This window comes from Trachymyrmex cornetzi, unplaced genomic scaffold (assembly GCF_001594075.2).
Source record: "Trachymyrmex cornetzi isolate Tcor2-1 unplaced genomic scaffold, Tcor1.1 scaffold293, whole genome shotgun sequence".
NCBI lineage: Eukaryota > Metazoa > Arthropoda > Insecta > Hymenoptera > Formicidae > Trachymyrmex > Trachymyrmex cornetzi.
The window spans coordinates 40,834-60,669 of NW_017297618.1; the positions used below are offsets into that span (position 1 = coordinate 40,834).

A 19,836-nucleotide genomic window follows, 5' to 3' on the forward strand; every position below is an offset into this window, starting at 1 on the left:
CTCTCTCTCTCTCTCTCTCTCTATTTTTCACTCAATATTCAATCAAAATTCACCTCTCGCAATTACATTCCAAGCAGATGAATTTTGTTCATTCTCATTCAATTATTCCTATTGTTTTCTGTTCACCCTCTTTTCTTTTTCTCACGCATCCCTCGATCCTAAATACTAAATAAATATTATACAGATTTGTCTATCGACCACATGCTGAATCTTCCATAGTCCCGCGCAAGTGTCTCTTGACTTAATATAGCAAAACAGTACTTCAATTTTTACAGCGTGGTTTTATGGCACTTGTTTAATGGCTGGACTCTAGCCTCTCCACGTTCCCGATGCGAACGATATCTTCTGAGAACGACTTTTTTTTGTTTTCTTCTTTGCTTCTAGGATTAATATCGCGTTACATCGCTGATATGATACACGATACCACAAGATCGACGAACTTTCCTCACGATTTTTAAACTGCCGCGTAAGGACGACGCACCGTCGACGTGGACAGGATCGATAACTATCGACTTGCTATGGAATGCTACTATTGTAATATTTTAGGAAAACTATTAGAACATTGAGATCCTCGATTCACTTCCGAGGGCTCGACCGATCGAAATATAAATCGGTTCCCCTAGAATAATCACGATCGATTCGTCTCACTTGGTTGTTTATGTGTTCAATAGTGTGAAATGAAAAATCGTAAGAATTAAATGTAACCTTTTAAATTTTAATATTTCGTGAACTTTACTGTTTGTATTGTTGTTTCGAAAATTTCACTAATACACTTTTCCATAATTGTTGGGTTATACGGATGAGACTTTCAATTAAATAAACAATTTTGTCATTATTTATCAAGGTGTTCATTTTGATACATAATTATCTTATAATTATTTATCTCACAATTATTGTCGCTACGTAATTAATATTCTTCTGCAGGTAAAAGTACTGTCAAAGATAAAATACGATTTTTTATTACAATGTTTTTGATATGTGACATTTGATGAGATTCTTTTTACTTGAGAAATTATTTATATTTTTGCCGGGTTTTGGACTTTGACAGTAACAACGTATATGTTTATAAAAACGATATCTTCTTGTGATTTTAAATTTATAGTCGACCAATGTCTACTTACAATATCATAAATTGAAGCAAATGTTGACTAATCACTTAATAAAAAAAAAACAGTCGTGGCGATATCTTAATTGGGAGCAGACACATTCTGGTGACATCACAAAGTGTAAATGTCTTCATAATATATTCAAAGACTAAACATTCGAAAGTATTTTTGTTGTTGCAACATTGTGTGAGAGAGATTATTTTTACTGAAAATATTAATTACAGCATACGCGCAAACAGATTTCACATCATCAAATTGTTGAGTGAAATGTTGAATACAATTCCAAGAAATCTTTTACAAAATATTATATAAAATCAAATTTTAATGTGACAAATCAAGAAGGTTCTCGGCGATGATAAATTGTTGTTGTAACACATTAAATATTTTTTTCTTTTAAACAAATTATAGACATTTCATAAAAAATGTAAAAACGTTAGAACATGGCCATTTAAATATCGGCGACTACACTCTGCGGCATTTAATCTAATTGTAGTATCTTTAAGGCACTAACATCTTCCATTTACTATTAAATCTATGATCGTTTTTCGGTCAGGCAGTTAAAAATCGGAGAAAAATCTAACCATTTGATATAATCATCGAAATCGATGATTGTTTTAAGAAATTGTTATCTTCAGAATTAACTTTCAGAATTAGAATTCAGTCTTCGTTTGATCTATCGATGTAAACATGATTGTAATTATAGTAATCTGTTCCGAAATTCGATCATAGCTACAAATGAAATGTAGGTCTAACAGTGTGATCTGATTATCAATTAGGTTCTGCTGCTATATTGAACAAATAGTTTCTTGTATATTCATTGTTCGTTAAATTGCTAAGGCACTGTTCTACAAAAGTTCGGAAAAGATCCTAAAGGCACCTCAGCGTATCTCTCGCCGAGCAGTCGCATAATATTTTTTTATGTGTTATGTTTACTTATCCGCCGAGAAGTTATGTGTGCATTTCTTTTGGTCTTCATGCGAAAACATACGCGCTAAGCTCTCCGGATACTCTCCTTATCGTTCATCCGGTATTATTATCACTTTCTGTGCAAACGGACTGTATCTTGTCGCGAAGAGATAAACTTGATTAATGTAAAAATTCATGCTGTCTCTTCTCTATTCATACACAAATCTCCAAGAGACGTTCTAAAGACGTTCAGAATACGTTCTACATCTTAAGGATGTTCTTAAGACGTCCCTCGAATAAAGTATGTTGTGTGAGTAGTCGCGTCTAAAAACGAGAACTCTGAGAAAGAAAATTGTTCATTTAACTAAATTAATTTAAATCGTCTTAATTTTTTTATAAAGAATGTATGCATTAAGTTAAACATACTATATTTGTCTTAAATATATACATTCTCCATCGAAAGAAATAAAAACAAATAAACAATTTTTTTCTCAGTGAAGGACAACGAAGATACTCTTAATACGATAAGAAGTATACGGCGAGATTATATACGCGAGAAAATAAATTATCGAATGAAAAATGGAATCGCATCATTGTTTGAGCGTGCTTTAGGAATAGAAGAAGCGAGAAATCTGTTCCTTCCTCTCGAACGATTCATACCAATCACAATACATATATTCTATACACATATATATTAAACAGCTTTGCATTATGTCGATCAGCGACCGTTTTTTTAGAACATACTTGAATATATTTTTTCTTTCCTTTATCTTCTTTGTCCATATAATAACTTTCCACATATAACTTCTATCTCTTCGAACTTTTAATTATCACGTTCTCTAACTTGATCGTTCAACGATCATCACACTTCTTTATTCTTCCATTTTTGTGTCTCAACTCGCAGTGTTTCTAATTAACATTCAATTTATCAATACTGGTAATATTCACTGTAATATTCATCGCGTACCCTCCAGAACTACTCCTTTTTATTTCGCCTAAAGATAAAAATGATTGAAAAAGACTAAAAATTGTTAACACGAAACTTAGTATTTTTTTTATTTAGAAATATATATTTTTTAAACATTTAATGCTATCTTTAGTTCAAAATTCAATTTTCCAAAACATATCTGTACCAAGATAGCAATAAATCAAAATTATAGTACAATGACTAAAGTGGCGGTGGCAATGGACACATTTAAAGTTAATAATATTTAAATATTTTTAAAGTTATAAAAAGTAATAAAGAAATATAAAATTCATTTTTTATATCCATTGTTAAAACGTTTTACATGTATTATTTCAGTATTAATAATATCGAAATAATACAGACACACTCTAATAGCACTTTATTCGAGAAACGTTCTAGCGAACGTTATTAGAACATAGGGATATTCTCTGAATGTTCTTTGGAACGTCCCTTGAAGATCTGTGCTATTAGGGAAGCGTTTTAACGATGTATATAAAAATGAATTTTATATCTCTTGTGTAGGATTTTAATAAAAAAAAAAAAAAACAGTATTTTTACGATAAAACTCTCCTTTAGTCGATTTTTTCTTTGAAGCTTACACCTGTTTTTTCTCTAATTTCGTCTTTATATTTATTGAGTTATAACGGATCATTGTCATTGCACAATCGAACTCTATTACATGAATTAATTAAATAAATAATTTGCCATTACTAATCGAAAGACACATACAAAGCAATTGTCCTGAAAATTTTTACAACAAATATAAAAGACAATCAGAAAGATAAAGAGCACTCAATATTGTAACTATTATTGAATCTTCTCGTTATCGAATGCGCAATAGGAACGCTAATATTGCCGACATAACGCAACAGGCATTTTTTAATTTTACAGCCTAGAGTGCTTAGACGATAGGAAAATGATATCTTTCTCTCACTTCTTCAGTACCAAAGCGAAAGATATGACAATCGCATTAATCCCTACTATCTCACAATGCATACAGAGTATCAATTGTCGCGTCGCCGACTTGCCATTTCATATTACTATTTTTCTTTATTCTTTACGGACAATGCATTAAACTATTCTATTATCTAGGTTGTCGTAAGGACTTCACGCGGAGGGTACACAGAATGACACTAACAAAGGAAAAATGTACAAGGTACCTTTTTTCTCCTATTAAATATTATAGTTTGTCTTTTTTTCATGCTAAAGCTATATTATAGACTTGTCTTCGTATTATTGTCTTAGTGCTACGCCAGATTCTCGCATTCCTCGTTCTCGTTCCCGGTTCTCAAGATTCATGGTCCGGAAGAATTATACTTTGAGATTCGACTACATAAATCTTGTAATTCTCGATTGAATTTATCCCGTATCAAAGTTCTTGTTTATACGTGGAAGCGTTTACTAGAGTCTGCAAAGATTGCTCGATAATGCGTTTGTTTCTCCGATTTTTCGTCGCCGGTTCGTCACCTCAGTGCTTAGACTTTATATACAAAAACAAAAAACAAAAAAAGACCGAATCGCCTCAACGTTTTCTCGACGTAGCCACAGATACCGAATGTATCTTGATTCGAAGCTCTCAACCTAATAGTACTCGTTCTGAAGATAAACGTTATTGACTAGCCCCCTACCGGTTGCCACTGATCATTCATATTACCAGGAACGTTGCTCGATCGTGAACAATCGAGGTACTCAAGTATTTTTTTTCGGGGAATGTCTATAGGGACTAGGAATTTGTCTTTTAATGGGCGTCTTTCGAAATTTCGCGGACGACCGTTTAGACTTTCTTTTACGCGGGACAATTATCGACGGTGGGCATCGAGTTGCGACGAAGTCGTTGACTAGTCCCCTACTGGTTTCGCTCGATTTTCCACCTAGTCGGGAGAAGAATGGGCAACGCCATTCTCTAGGGAATGTCTACAGGGACCAAAGTAATGCTTTATTCGGGCATCCTGTAACGCGCAGGAATTCTACGGGAGATCGTTAGGTGTCCATGTGTCGGTATTTGTGCGCCGACATTTGCGCCAGACCCAATACCGCATATTGACACTGCAAACAATGATAATGCGTCTGTTTGCCAGAGTGTTGACACTGCACAGCTCCACACGGTTGACTGGGTGTAAACTTTTGGAAACCTGCTGCTGCGATACTGTCCAGCTTGGCATGTTGCCGTCGATGAGCAACCACCTTATTCGTGTCCGTACAGACGAAGTCGCACTTCAAACAGTGAAAATGTGACGCCTTGTTCTGCATCGATCCGAGGGATGATGTATACGCGCATTGAGCCCTGCCACATGGCACGTTAGCCCGATACTGCTGGAAATCACCTCCCATCAAGGTATCCAGCCGTTCATGCCTTGCGGTATGTTGCACAAATCGAGTTTTGTCGCAGAACGAGTAGCCGCAGTCTTGACGCATACAGTGGAAGTGAGTTTGATGCTCCCTGTAGCCACAATGAGGATACCTGCAGTCCTCATTGAATCTGAATCTGTAACAGCAATAAATAAAATTGAATTTTCAATCAACTATCAACAAAACAATAGCCATGTTCAACAGAATATTTATTTTACAACTGTGTGTGTTGGAAGTTTTTTTTACTAAGATAGAACTACTCTTCCAATAGCAATCATACCAACCTGACATATCCTTCTGGTACAGGCTCATCCTTCAGCATACGCATTGAATGATGAAGTCTTTGCTTCTTGGCTTCCGCCGAATTAGCGTCTGGCGGTGAGAGAGATCGTTTATTCAAATTAAGATTAGCTGCTAGCGAAGCTAGAGGATTTTCGTCTCTCGCAGGTGGGAGAAAATTGGTCGGTGGTAATCCGGGCGCAAACATCAGTCCAGGTCCACCGGCATACATCCCACCATGTTGAAGAAACGGCGGTAAGGCCTGATTCATCAAGGCAATCTGTTGGTTCATCGCGGCCATCACAGCGGGGCTCGGAAAGTGAAAGCCGTGACTGAGATCGAGTTCGAAGCTTGTCGGTATCGAAGGTTGTTGCACATTGCTAGGTTGAATTGGTGGTTGCGCCAATTGACCGTTTTCATGATTATCGATCGCAGTATTGTTGCCTTCGTCTCTACATGCAATTTCGGACGGTTCCCGCTTAACGTTCGGGACGTTTTGCACACCGATATCGATACTACATCTCGGTTTTTCCAACTTGATGTCTTTCGATTGAGATTGTTGGTTGAGAGTCTGTTGCATCTGCCGTTGCATTTGACTCTGAAAATTTTGAATGTTCTGAGCCATTTGAGCGTTCGGCGACATAAAGTCGTGTTTCTGCGACAACTGTGTGATGTAATCATGCTGTAGCTGATTAGGCGACGGGCTAACCATGTCGTGTTGCTGCTGGCTGAGAATGGCGCCGGTCGAATGCTTCGCTATATGCGCAACCAAGCGATCTAACTCGGAGAAAGCCTGATTACACGCGTTGCAGTGATAATGATTCTTGCGTTTCAACTTGCAGAACGGCCTGCTACAGCTTTGCTCCGGTCCATACAAGGTGTGCGGCGAGGTAGTGCTCATAGACGGCATAACCGGCGATTCTGCAATGTCAAAGATTTCTCTGAGCTTGGATCGTACGCCCACAAACGCTATAGACGTAAGTAAGAGAACTAATTTACTAATACAGAAACACTCTCAAAAGCACAAAACTTGGTCGAAAAGAGACAGACGAACCTTGGTGCACGGAAGTTCGCATGGATAGCACGACGCCCGGAAGTGCGGGTTCACTCGGCGGTCCGCTGACCGGATAATAGGTGCCAGCCGCCCTCACCACTAGCAACAATCAACCAAACAACCAACACTTCAAATATACAGCCCGCTATGAATACAACCACCGTGTATATAGTATATATACATGAGAAAATAAAACAAACACTCTCATGAGACAAAACAACGGAAGAATAGCGAAGAGTATCCTACTTCAATGACAAACGCAAAATGTGACATATAAACTGATGTGCGACTACGTGCAAGAAAAGCATGCATATGTACTTGAGTGGAAGAAAGTATTTGACGTGTTCTTAAAAAAAAAAAAAAAAAGATTTTTGTTGAATGAAACTTGCCCAAATATTATGGTACATTGATCAGTACGCTCTTTTCTCATACTTACCGGTAGTCTTGCCATTATCGGGACTCGCAAGTTCGGATTCCTTGTCCTCGATTATCGATCTGCTCTCCTGATCAGCTGCCGTTAGACTCTCGTCAAGCTTCTCGATCAACTCGGCAGGATTCTTCACCTGGATTCTCGGTTTCGTCTCCTGGACCAACGATTGAAGCTGTGTTTGACATTCTTGATTGCTCGACTCTTGACCACAAGGTTCGACGTGACCGCAGGAGTGTTGCTTCTCGTGCAATGCCATTGTTGAATATCTAACGAACGAATACCCGCAATTCGGTCTAGTACAATGGAAATGCCGATTAACGCGATTACTATGACAGCCAGCCAGTCGACAGTCGACCATCTTGTCATAGAAGGCAAAGCCCGGCGGTATGTCGACATTGTCGTGAAAATCTTTACTATGCATGAGCAGTTGGTCTGGCCGATCGGTGGAAAAATGACACCGTAATTGAGAACAATGATGATGCTTGGTTGATCTAAGCACGCAGGCCGTGTCCGGACATCCTTCTGAGTTATACGTAGCGAATCCGTCGGGCTCGCCCAAACTGTTCGAGGGCGACACGCTGCCTTCTCGATCATCCATTAGCATATTAGATATTAAATTAGGAGTTTGCGGTTTGGGGAGCTTAAAACTCGTGAAGATCGCCTGCGGCGAATCGTGAGTGTGTGTCGCGGGGTCGCCGCCTGACCAGATTTCTATCACGCGGTTTTTAGGAGGTCTACCGCGCTTCCGCCTGAACATCGCATCGATATTTGTCAGGTGGGTCAATGTGACATCGGAGGAAAGAGCATGCGAGGAACAAGAGAGATTTAATTGTCGGCTGTACTCGTGAATCTTGTAATGTTGCAATCGACGAAATGGCTTGTCAGTGGAAAGTATCACTTCTCGGCAATTTTCCCAATTGCAATGATAATGCTTCTCTTTGTCCGCATACGGACAATTATCATCGCAGCCGCCCTCTTCAAAGAAAGCGTCCGTTATGCGTTCCTGCGTCTCATGTTCCTTTAGATGTTCTCTAACTTCCCGGGGATCCTTCAAGGTCGCTCCGCAGCGGTCTAGTCCGCAATGGTGGTGCTCTCTGCCGGCATTACAGGCGCAATCCGAGATGGCCGGTATCAGATAGGCCAATTCGGCGGCGGTGAGTTGTTGAGATTGTTGCTGCTGCTCGAGATTAACGGAACTTCCGGTGGCTGTAATGGTCGTGGTCGGAGCGGTGAGATCCATAGCGAGGTCGCTAGCACTTTGAAAAGAATCTTCCAAAGAATAGTACGATGGAGAACCTCTGCCTTCGTTCGAGCTCTCACCGTTCAGACTTAAAGATAAACTTTGAGCGCTTAATTCATCTGGTGCCCATGATCCAGGTGGACGAATACCACCTACCGTAGTGACCGGTTTGTACTTCCGATAAGCAAGTTCTGTATCATGACGGTCGTGTTTTCGCTTGTGTGAAAAGAGCTGGCCGGACGAGTGCAAAACGTAGCTACAGTGCGGTCGTATACAATGAATGTGATTGCAAACCCGGGAGAATCGGCACTGATCGAAAGGGCAGGCTTCCGATTTCATAAATTTCTTGAAACCGTCGCGTGCTAGTTGCTCGTCCTTGATGTGATAAGACTTGTGCTTGTCTGAAAAAGAAAAATAAAAGAAACCTTGTAGATCAAATCAAATCATCGGAAATTTGAAACAACAATATTAGATGACTTCTAATCAGAAATTGATCCTTTTTGATTAGTTCTGGTAATTCGCATTAGTTAGAGCAAGATGGCACATATCTTTTCTTATTTGCAGGATTTTGTCAGAACATGAACGGCTGTTATGGTCAGTCTCTGATTAGAGAGTCTATAGAGAATATAACAAGATATGTTAAATACAAAATTTATCAACGTAATTGTTTCTTAGTATGCGAATTAAATCTGTAACGTTTGACATGTTATATAAGTTTCCGGTAAAAGGATTTGATTGACGATAAGCGCGATCTAGAACCTCGGCGACCATTAATCACGCAAGCATTCTTACCCATATCGGCTTTATTTTTGAATGTGAACCGACATCCCGGTCGACGACAGTGAAAGTGCGTGGTACGTTGTCCAGCAAACGGACAATGGTCAGTCGCGCAACTCTCGGTGGCCCGAAATCGCTGGAAGCCCTCTTGTATGATGGCCGAGTCTTTGCGATGGTAATTCGCGTGCATTTGCACGTCCGATGTCGATATGTATACCTTGTCGCAATTTTCGTGAATGCAATGATAGTGGGTCTGCTTTCTATTGTGCGGACAGGACCGGCCAGGGTGCTTTTCCGAGCAATCGTCCGTCGGCGAGTACCTCATGAAACCGTGCTGCAAAGATTCGTCTCTCTTCTTATGCCACTTAAAGTGCCTGATCATTTCTTCCTTCTTCACGAACACTCTTCCGCTACAATCCAGACAATGAAAGTGTTCCCTACAACCCAGTTCCTTGCAATATGTACTGCCGCATTCTTGACTGGATGCATATCTTCTCACATATCGGGAATAATCGATGATTGGTTGGGACACTGATGTCTTGGAACCACTCATCAGAGAATCCGCCACCGGAGACATACTCTGCCTGAGCAAGGCTGCGACAAATGAGGGAGGATCTAATTTATTAAATTAAAACGACTGATACGTCAACGTATACGAAAAATATAAAAATTAATTCAAATAAACCCCTATGGCGTTTATCACTCACGTATGTTTAATCTCAGTTGATTTTCATTTAATAAACCAAATAAACAAGATTGCTCGATAGCAAATTGTCCGTTTCTATTTAATTCAAAGTAAATATAAGGTCTGATAAAAAAAATAAGCGGACTTTTTTTTAAGTACTCGGCAACGGAGCGTCCTAGCGACGTGCGGTTTGCAGCACTACAATCGTTATAATCTTCCGAGTAACTTATTGCTATTTGAGTGCAACGTGTTTTAGTGTTCGTGGCGATTTTCGCCTCGAAATGAATTTCTGCAATTTTTGTCTCAAATAATCAACTACTAGTCAGTACTATGACGGCGTTTTGAAAAGATTGCGCGAAAAAATTCGCAAAAAGAGACCACAGGTGTGATGAGACAACTCATGGTTCCTTCACCATAACAATGCACCTGCCCACTCAGCCTTGTCAATTCGCAAGTTTTGTGCCAAAAATCAGATGACTATCCTCCCCCAGCCTCCCCACACCTTGCTCCCTGCGACTTTTTCTTGTTCCCAAAATTAAAATCAATTTCCAAAATAAAAATGCAGTTCGAGGCAAAAATCGCCACGAACACTAAAACACGTTGCACTCAAATAGCAATGACTGAAACTAAATGAAATGTAAACAATTTTAAAAAAAACCAGTTACTCGGAAGATTATAACGATTGTAGTGCTGCAAACCGCACGTCGCTAGGACGCTCTGTTGCCGAGTAATTCAAAAAGTCCGCTTATTTTTTTATCGGACCTCGTATATATACATAGTTTTATTTAGCGCAAAATACGATACAGTATCAAAATATTTGTAAAGTGCTATAAATATAAAAGTTGTATCAAATTTCAAAATTGAATGTGATCTTAAAATTTGCGCGACGTTTCCATTTCAGCTTTCCGTGAGAAAATCTTATTTATTAAATTAGATCGACTATAACTCGATGTACGAAAGCATATTTCAGAACATTAAATCAAATAAACAAGAATATCTCGACAGAAAGATTCTTCACTTTTATTTAAAGTGAATATTACGTTAATACAATTCGATATAGCACAAAATGTGCTATAGTAATATAACAAAATATTTGTAAAATACTAAAAATCCAAAAATTATATCAACATTTTTAAAGCTCAACAAATCTCAATGGATCACAAACTGCCCTAGAAATCTGCGCGAGTTCTTTTCGGATTTCCGTGCGATAGTCAAATAGCTTTCGGTCGATACTAGCTGTAGGTCGCTGGTATACATTCCTCCACAGGCAACCATCTTATTTTACCGACCGTGTATTCTTGGGCGATACTATCATTCTGGATAATACGGTTCACATTCATATCGCCAGAGGAGTCGCGCATACCAGAATGACTTCTGATACACATACCGCGAGTTATGAGCACGCCGTTCGTCGACCTATGGCACTCTCCCGCGCGACCGAAAACTGGTTGTCCGATGGGCGCGCGTATGGGTATGCCGCGAAATAAAAGAGAGAGGGCAGAAAAAAAAGGAGAGCGCGGGAGAGGAAAGAATGGTCGGCGTAAAAAAAAAAACTATCGGGCCGATCGCAATACGCATATGCAAAAAGCGCGGCGTGGCCGCGGGCAAAGCGGGAGGCACGTAAGCATTTACCTCGGCGCGCGCGTTCGTAGCTCTTCTAAAAGACTCGAAACGGCCGCAGCACGCAAGAAAATATTGAGCGCGAAACGCAATTCGGTTGACCAATCCTCGCTCGCGATAATTATCTCCCGAGGTAATGCGCACACGAGAGATGGAAATAAACTGTGCGCGCACACCATGCCATTCTCCCCCCCCCCCCCTTTTTTTTTACCTAAACGAATAATTCTACAGTTAAAGCACTCTCAAGCGGCCGCATTTGCATTTCTTGCCAGAATTATTTAAATTTTATTATTCGGGCATGTCGAATACCGTGAACAGCAAACCTCTTCTACAAACATTCATTTATGCTGTTTGCTGGGTATTAGATTGATACATTGTATACCGAAGAAATTTAAATCTACAAAATTGAGACGTGCGACGCGACTTTATAAAATAATTATTATAAAAAGTTAACTTTTCGAAAAAAAAAAAAAAATGTAAAATATAGGTGCTTCTCAAACAAAAAAACTGTTGCACCAAATTAAAAAATGAAACCTAAATGGTACTATTTTTTATTTTTAAAATATGAAACCTAAGTAGTGAAAACCTCATACGACACAGAAGCTTGCTGCAACATTGTAGTGTTATTACAATATTAGTGGAATATTACAATGTTGCTGAAATATTGCTGGAATAATCTGTGTAGGATGTATACATTTTCGTATTCCTTGAAAGGAATTCCTATTCTATTATAATTCAAACGCGATAATAGCTTCAATTTTTTAAAAATACTGAGCAGCATGAGATGAGTGACGTATGAAAAGATAATTGTATATAATAGTTGGATCATGTCAACGAATTAAAAACAAAGGCGTGTTGCGACTGCTTTTCTTTGATTTATCGAACGCCACGGAGCCGATCACAGAACGATAACAAATCATGCGTCACATTGCCCAAAACCGGAGTGTCCTCTGGGCCTCGAGTGTCCTAATCCCACCAACATCTATCACACGCGTCATCCAGCATTCAGTGCACCCTACCAGGACGTGGCTGATTCTCAGAAATTCCTACTTGCTGACTGCAAGGCTGCGCGCGCGTTTGAATGCCCGCGTGTTCAGGAACGAGTTTAAAAATTGTCGAATATTTCTCGTGGCTCGCGGGGACTCCCCGCTCTTCGTGGTATATGTGCCCGTCAGGAACGGAGGGAACGCGCGTACATTGGCTGCCCGTGCGTTTCTGCAAGAGCGTATCTCGGTACAAAAAGAGAAAGAATTTAGTCTTCAGAAAGAAAGAAAGAGAAAGAGAGAGGGACTAAGAAAGGAAAAAAGAGGAAAAGAAAAAAGAGAGACGAGTGTTACGAGAAGGAAAAAAGTGTGGCGAGGGAGAATTCGGCGCACATTATTCTCCCGCGTTATAAATAAGAAATATACATCTTTGGATGGAAGCAGCAAGTCTTTTGCCTCACATTATTTCTTTCGCGAATCTAAAAGTTCTACTGGCACTCATGTGTATCAGATCGTTCTTCGGCGAAGTCGAGTAACTCCGGCCGATTTAATAATAAGCGCCGGTGTCACCGGATATGCTTCCAGTTACGCGCCGTTGCGTAACATTCGGTTACGGCGATTAACTTATCCTTTGGCTGGATAATTACGCAACGCAGTGTATCTCGATGTCACGTATCTCACATAGCTGATTATTAAAGACACCTTTGGCTTTCACACTGCGGGAAACTATTGTTCGCACAAATTTATAATCCGCGCTGGTTGCCGACCGATATGTTGTTTGCCGGATCAAAGCTTCAAGTACGTAATCGAGGAGTGCTCTTTCCCGGGCCAAGGCCTAACATACAATAAGGCATCAACGTATTAATTGAGGATAAATATTAAACAGCCAGAGTTCTCAGGAGAATATGACATGAACATTGAACGGTTTCGATTAATTTCTCTATATCCAAGAATGTCAAATATTTCGATGGCTTATTATGCAAACCGGGAAGCGTGCCAAAATCGTGATGGTATGTAAGTGAAACACACCGCGGCCTTGAAATGCTTTGAGGAGAAAAAAACCGATCGATTTGCAGTCTCGGTGCAGAACGAATGACGTTACCGTTCAAATTAAAATGCTTGATGTTACTGAGAAGAATAGAATATTTCGTATTCTATCATATTATTTTCTTCATTAATATTCGATTAATCTTATTTTACTCATTGTCAGTTAAATGAAATAAATTTAATTAATTAGAATTATATTAAAATTAAATTTATTTGAATAGCGAGAAACAACAATACTATCAAAGTCAACGATTCAAGATTTTAGACTTCAAAAAATTAAAAAATTAAATTTCATGAAAGCTCATTACATCTATTATTGCATTGCAGAAAAAAACGCAAGACGATCTGATACTCCCCTTTAACGAGGAGGATACCACCCACGCGGAATCACGCCGTTACTGATGGCACCAAATGGAGAATATGCACGACGTGACGGGGCTTAAAGAGCAAATCTTAAAAAATATGTGAAACCCCCAGGACGACACGTAGTCGGGGCTCCCTTCCTCCTCGCATCCAGCGGCTTTGAGCTCAAACCCCTTTATATGTAGTTCTTAAAGCTGCTCAGGGAGCGGGGAATCGGGAGCCCGATCCCGAAATCGTAGAGAGATGGAAGCGGGACGGTTGTCTGAGAGGCGCGGCGTGGAGGGAGTCTAAAATTTTCAAAAAGGCCCGAACCTGAAAAGACCCCGTATTTCAGGGTCGTTTTCCTTTTTTATCATTTAATCCGTAGGCCGAGCGAATAACCCTTTATACGAGGTACACGTCGAAAACGGTCGCTGCCTCCATCGCGCGCTCATGTGTATCGTTCTCTCTCTCGCTCTTTCGCTCTGCGCACTTACACGTGCGCTCACATACACGTTTATACGCGCGCACAGAGGGGTTAGCGCAACCTACGAAAGTGCGTGTTTGGATAATACGTGGAGTGCCCGCTGTGCTCGCCGATTCGTCGTCTTAGCCACGGCGACCCCCATTGAACGCTTTTTCTTCTCGAGAGGTTCTAAATACCAGTGAAAAAAAAAAAGAAATACATGAACAGGCACGAGGTACGGACGTGCCCTTATTCGTCGCTTTTTCCTCAACCCCCGGTTAGGTCTGCAACCCTTCCTCAATGGTACTCGTCGCGACATTGTTTCCGGAAAAATGGCTTCGCGAATGGTACCGCCGACCAGATGCGACTTAATAACCCAGAATCAACGCTGGAATACTTCATATCGAATTGCAGCACTTCTGCCGTATGGCGAGCGAACAAAGGCTAATTTCCTTATCTTTATTTTGTTTCCAATGTATGATGGCTGCTACAAGATACTATGAATGACATAATGAAATATATATTTGACGAAATTACAGTTAATAGACTGTAATTCGAGAGACATTTTGCATTAAAAATTTATAATACATATATCGTATCTTTAATATAATCTGAACATATCTGAATATATCTGAATACAATTCGATAATAAGTAACTAAATGTGTCAATAGCGATTGCTTGTATTAATAAAAGTCAATCGATGACTCTAGTGACTGATAGATTTGCAGCGTCTGTTTGAACGACAGCAAGCTCGGAGTATGTCGGCGCCAACATCACTCGTACAAAGGGAGAAATATGGGGTAAGAGTAGATATAAGGAGAACCGAGAGGCGAAGAGAGAAACGGAGAAAGTGAGCGGAAAGGAAGAGAAAGACAGCAACCGACACTAAACTATTCTAAGATCCGCAAGAGTGTCGCGAACTTATTGTCTTTCAGCAAATGTGGCGGCGTTATTTCTGTCAAAATTACGTTATGGTCCCTTGTCCCGTTTACTTAGCACCTTCTTTCTTTCTGTATAACTTGTTTTTCCTTATCTCTTGCTTCTCGATCCATCCAGCGCGCTCGCTTATCCTTCAGCTGTACGTTTCTTCCTTTTCTTCCTCTTCTTCTGCTGCACGCTGCGTTTCTCGGAGCAATAATCATCGGATTCCAGAATGAACGTTATTATGTGGATGATGAAGATGATGAATGCCCACTATAATTTCATCCAAAAGAACAGATCTGTTTGCCATTTTTTTATCAAGCGCGAGTGTCAAGAAAACTATTCACCTGTAAATCTAGTAAGTAATAAAACCTAGCATTTAAAATCTCGAAAATTTCCTTCCTTTGAACGCTAAGAAAAGAACGATTTTGCAGAAATATCTAAAAATTTAGCTACAGCTTTTCAGTTTTGAAAATAATTTTATTGAATAATCAAAATAATTACTTAGAGCGCTTAAACAGGTGGCTAGAATGTTAAAACTGTCATCAATGTTTCAGTTCTACATAATTATTTTGATGTTCAACAAAATTATTTTTAGATCTGTACCTAGCTAAACTTTTTGATACTTTAGTAAAACCGTTCTTTTCGTAGTCTGAAGGTAAATTTTCGCGAGCTGCTCTAACCAGCTGTTTGAGCGACAAAAAGGATCACGTGATCAAAATAAACGCTTGATATTCGTCAATTCTGACCTAGGTGATCCTTTTTGTTGCTAAAACAGCCAGTTTGAGCAGCTCGTGAAAATTTACTTTGATACGAGCATAAGAATTACAAGCTCTCTCTCTCTCTCTCCCTCCCTCCCCTTTCTCTTAGCTTCTGATACAACAAAACTTAATTCAAAATGCGTTTCTGAAATAATTGGCGCCACAAAGAGATTGCCGTCACCCGTTTAGCACCTTGGCGTAACGTCGCCGCGTTTCTTCTGGAGGCTCATCTTCTTCTTATTGCTCGACGCGACTGTCCGTCGTTGACCGTAGAATCATTCGGGACAAGAATAAACGTCGTTATGGCCGTTCTCCCATTCGTGGCGAACGGGTTCATTATAATTAGTCCGCCTTCTTTACTCGGGGGAGGTAGCGCGAGGTGACGGAAAAGGGGAAGAAGGACAAGCTCGGCGCTGGTCCTACACCGCTCTGTGTTATGGCATCGTCCGAGACTTCCATATTCGTACAGAATAATCTTTATAGATGTTTATTGAACGCAATTGATTTCAGTGTTGCATCGTTTCATAACATCACTTTCCTGCGATCAAAAAAGACTCATCTTCGTAGAGAGATATCGTCTAATCTCACTTTTAAATTTTACGAGCATAAGAATTATCAAGTAAATCATTGGAATTGCTTAAGGATGAGAAAGCTACTATAATGAAATAATGTCATGTTTTGAGGCAAAGAATGAAAAAAAAAAAAATAAGTTGTAACAAATTTTAAACAATAAGCCATATGAACAATACCAGGTCTTTTAAAAACCGAGCTTTATAAGATGTAACGCAAAAAACTTTTCATTATTTATTTTTTGACAAATTCACCGAACGTTTCGACTGCACTTAGTCCTCATCAGCCGTGTTTATAAAAAAATATAACTTAAAAAACCCCAAACGTTAATTAACTTCACCATTAAATCTATAAATAATTTCGCTAAGATGGTATCGCATCATCTCATTCATTAAACATAAATTAATTACTATAAAACCGTATCGCATCCTCTCATTCCACATTCAATGCCATGTTTTACACATAAACCATGTTGCAACTGAGTCAAATTATAAAATATATATCAAAGTATATCCAAACCAATTCTTCGGTTGGCAACAAGAAAGGGTAGTCACATTGATCAAATTAGGAGTTCAGTACAAGCAATTCAGTAGTAGCCTTATTTTCAGTTGTACAAGATGATTGTGTAACACGTAGACATATGTAACCTTTCCGTGGTGCATAGCGAATAAACCACTAATAAATAATAATTATTATTAAAATATGTCGACAAAATCTATTTTTAAGTATAATCAATTGCGAAACTGAACACATTCTAAGTTATAACGTTGCAATAACAGAGTCTTCTTAGATCAAATGAAAAATTTTTTATTTTAAAATTTAAAAACCATTAAACTGTCGTAATTCACTCGTGATAGTAATGTAAAAAAACTTACAACGTTATAGTAGTCGACCCGTATATTCCTATTCTCCATGACTTTTGATTTGTCTTTGTAACATTTGTTATATGATACTACTTAATTTTCAAGCTAATTAAATCTCAAGCAATCTTCACTGAGCGGCCGATAGAACGCAAATGCTGTCGCTCTTTGTACGAACGATGTCCGAACACATACATATAGTCTATAACAAATTTTACTCAAGAAAAGCTGTAAGACTGTTAAAATAAACCTTCGTCTAAAAATTAATATAGCTGTGTGTAAGCTTTCAGACATCTGATGACAGATTTTTAATCATTTAGGAATATTCGATTTCTCACCATACTCCTATTGTTTCCACGTGGCTGCGCATATGCCTAATGTATCTTCTTTCATCCAATCAACGCCAGCGCAGTTAGCTTATGCAATTCAACGTAACGGCTTTAAGAAACGGGTACACGTGTCATGACTTTCCTGACGAAGAGCCGAGCGTTAAACAGATGTTTGCAGATGCGCGAGCGTCAACGTGATGATACCGCCTTGAGATTTGCAGCATACAAGTGACAATTTTACGATTGGCGCCACGATCATTCCTCTCGTGACGATAGCGTTACTTCAAGGAAATCAAGAAGACAGTACTTAAAAGATCGGACTTGTCTATTTGAATTTTCATATCGTAAAAAAACGATATCTCAAATTAAAACAAGTTAAAACATGCAGCTTCAATTCTATTTTCTTTCGTTTTTGCTCGAGGGTGCGTTTGTTAATATCGTGGCACCGGTATCGCTTTACTCATAGTAAATGAACAGAGGGGTTTACCAATCTCTCTTTCTTTAATCCGGCTCGCCCTCGTCCCGCCGGACGCTGTCGCGTATAGATTTTTTCGGGGCAGTATTACATGCGTACTACTTAATACACCCTCTTACTCTCCTCCCCCCCCCCCCCCCCCCCTCTCCTTGACCCCTTCATGCAACCCCTTCTTTTTTAGAACGCTGCAAACCCTCTGGGTCCTTACTTATGACGGGCGTGTTAAATTTAACGAGGGGACGCGTTGCTGTGCCAGATATTCGGATACAATTTTTGAACCGAACGTACAAATCAATTTTCTTTGTCGGTACAAAATAATTCCGCATCCAAATATCAAATTTTTTAAATTGTTAGAAATAAATTTCGTGAAGTCCGTTATGTAGAATCACTTTCGTTGAATTGTACTACAAGAAAACATTTCTTCACGACAGCATTTTTTACTTGTTCTTTGCCATTCCATGATTTTCGTTATCATTGGAAAATTAAAAAAACTACTTTCTCATTTTCTGTACATAAGTAGAGTCTATAGTGCGTCTTATTTTCAATGTAACGCAATATATCTTTCGGATCTTTCGTGTCGTATATCAACCGTTGTAGTTCTGGAAAAGCGATAGAACTTTTTTAATTATCTAATGCGCATGTCACAAATGTTCTGATATGATCGCACGTATATGTTTCATCCCAAGAACCTGTGATGAGTAGATAATAAATTAATAACACGACGCTTTCGTCTTGATGTCGAAGACAAAGATGCGATCCGGGTGAAATGTACTTGGCACTTTTAATACCCTTCTTCCAATTTTCACATCTCTAGCCCCTGGTTTTGCACTGAACGCACACCCGTGTGAGGTTACTTACGTAGGACGCGCAAAGTTTTTACGAGGGGAAATACCGTGTGTAATATTAGGTCCAATATAAGCGCGCGCAATCTACCCCCTCGCACGCACACGATTTCTCCCTCCATTGGCCCCTAAAAAATAAACAGAAGCGAACCCTTTCTACAAATTCAAATAGCCGGAAGGGGAAACCGTCGTGTCGGCTTGTTCCTCGCGATCCTCTTTCCCGCTTCTCTTTGTTCGACTTTCGAAAACTTTTCGGTGAGCACGACAAAACGCAGCTCGCCACGGATCGGCGATCCGCTGTCAAAACAAGAAATTCGATTCCCGTGATCGAGAGAGAAAGAGTCTCCCTCACGTGTGCGATAGATCTTCATTCAGTAAATTTTCCATCGCGGGGTGACAATGAAGAAATAAAGAGATTCGAACGGGGAAATCTATCGATGATGAAAGTCGTTATGAAACATTGGAAACAGATTACCCCTATTGATGGTTAAATAAGGTCAAAGGGAAGCGATTTGTCGCAGATATCGACCATTGTAAAAACGTCAATATCATTTGAATTACGAGATATATCATAGAAGTAAATTACTTGATGAAAGTTATCGGTATTAATCGTAGAACGTTATCGATACGTAAATTTTACATGAAGTGGTTGAGCGACTAAGCTATACTTTCAGTAGTCATTAAGAACTAGGAAGTCCAATCTGCCATGCTAAAAGCTAAGACAAGCGGACAAGCGGTGGCAAACTTTTAAAAACAATATAGGTTAGATACGTGGTACGAATATAAAACAATGTAATTAAAAAGGCATGTAACCACGAACGCCTGA

At 39.4% G+C, this 19,836-nt stretch overlaps 1 protein-coding gene across 3 annotated transcripts in view; it reads right to left on the reverse strand.

Moving 5' to 3' along the window:
• Window positions 1-3,360: 3,360 nt before the first annotated feature.
• The window catches only part of LOC108762310 (zinc finger protein castor homolog 1), a 99,331-nt gene continuing 82,855 nt past the window's right edge, over window positions 3,361-19,836 (reverse strand). The window contains exons 7-11 of one of the 3 annotated variants that reach the window (XM_018509252.1): window positions 9,124-9,702; window positions 7,098-8,732; window positions 6,662-6,760; window positions 5,613-6,528; window positions 3,361-5,464 (exon numbers count right to left, since the gene is read on the reverse strand). In XM_018509252.1, the coding sequence (XP_018364754.1) occupies window positions 4,960-5,464; window positions 5,613-6,528; window positions 6,662-6,760; window positions 7,098-8,732; window positions 9,124-9,702 (3,734 nt within the window). In that variant the 3' untranslated portion in view covers window positions 3,361-4,959. The remainder of the gene's footprint in view (window positions 5,465-5,612; window positions 6,529-6,661; window positions 6,761-7,097; window positions 8,733-9,123; window positions 9,703-19,836) is intronic. The other 2 variants (XM_018509253.1, XM_018509254.1) reach the window with 2 other exon arrangements.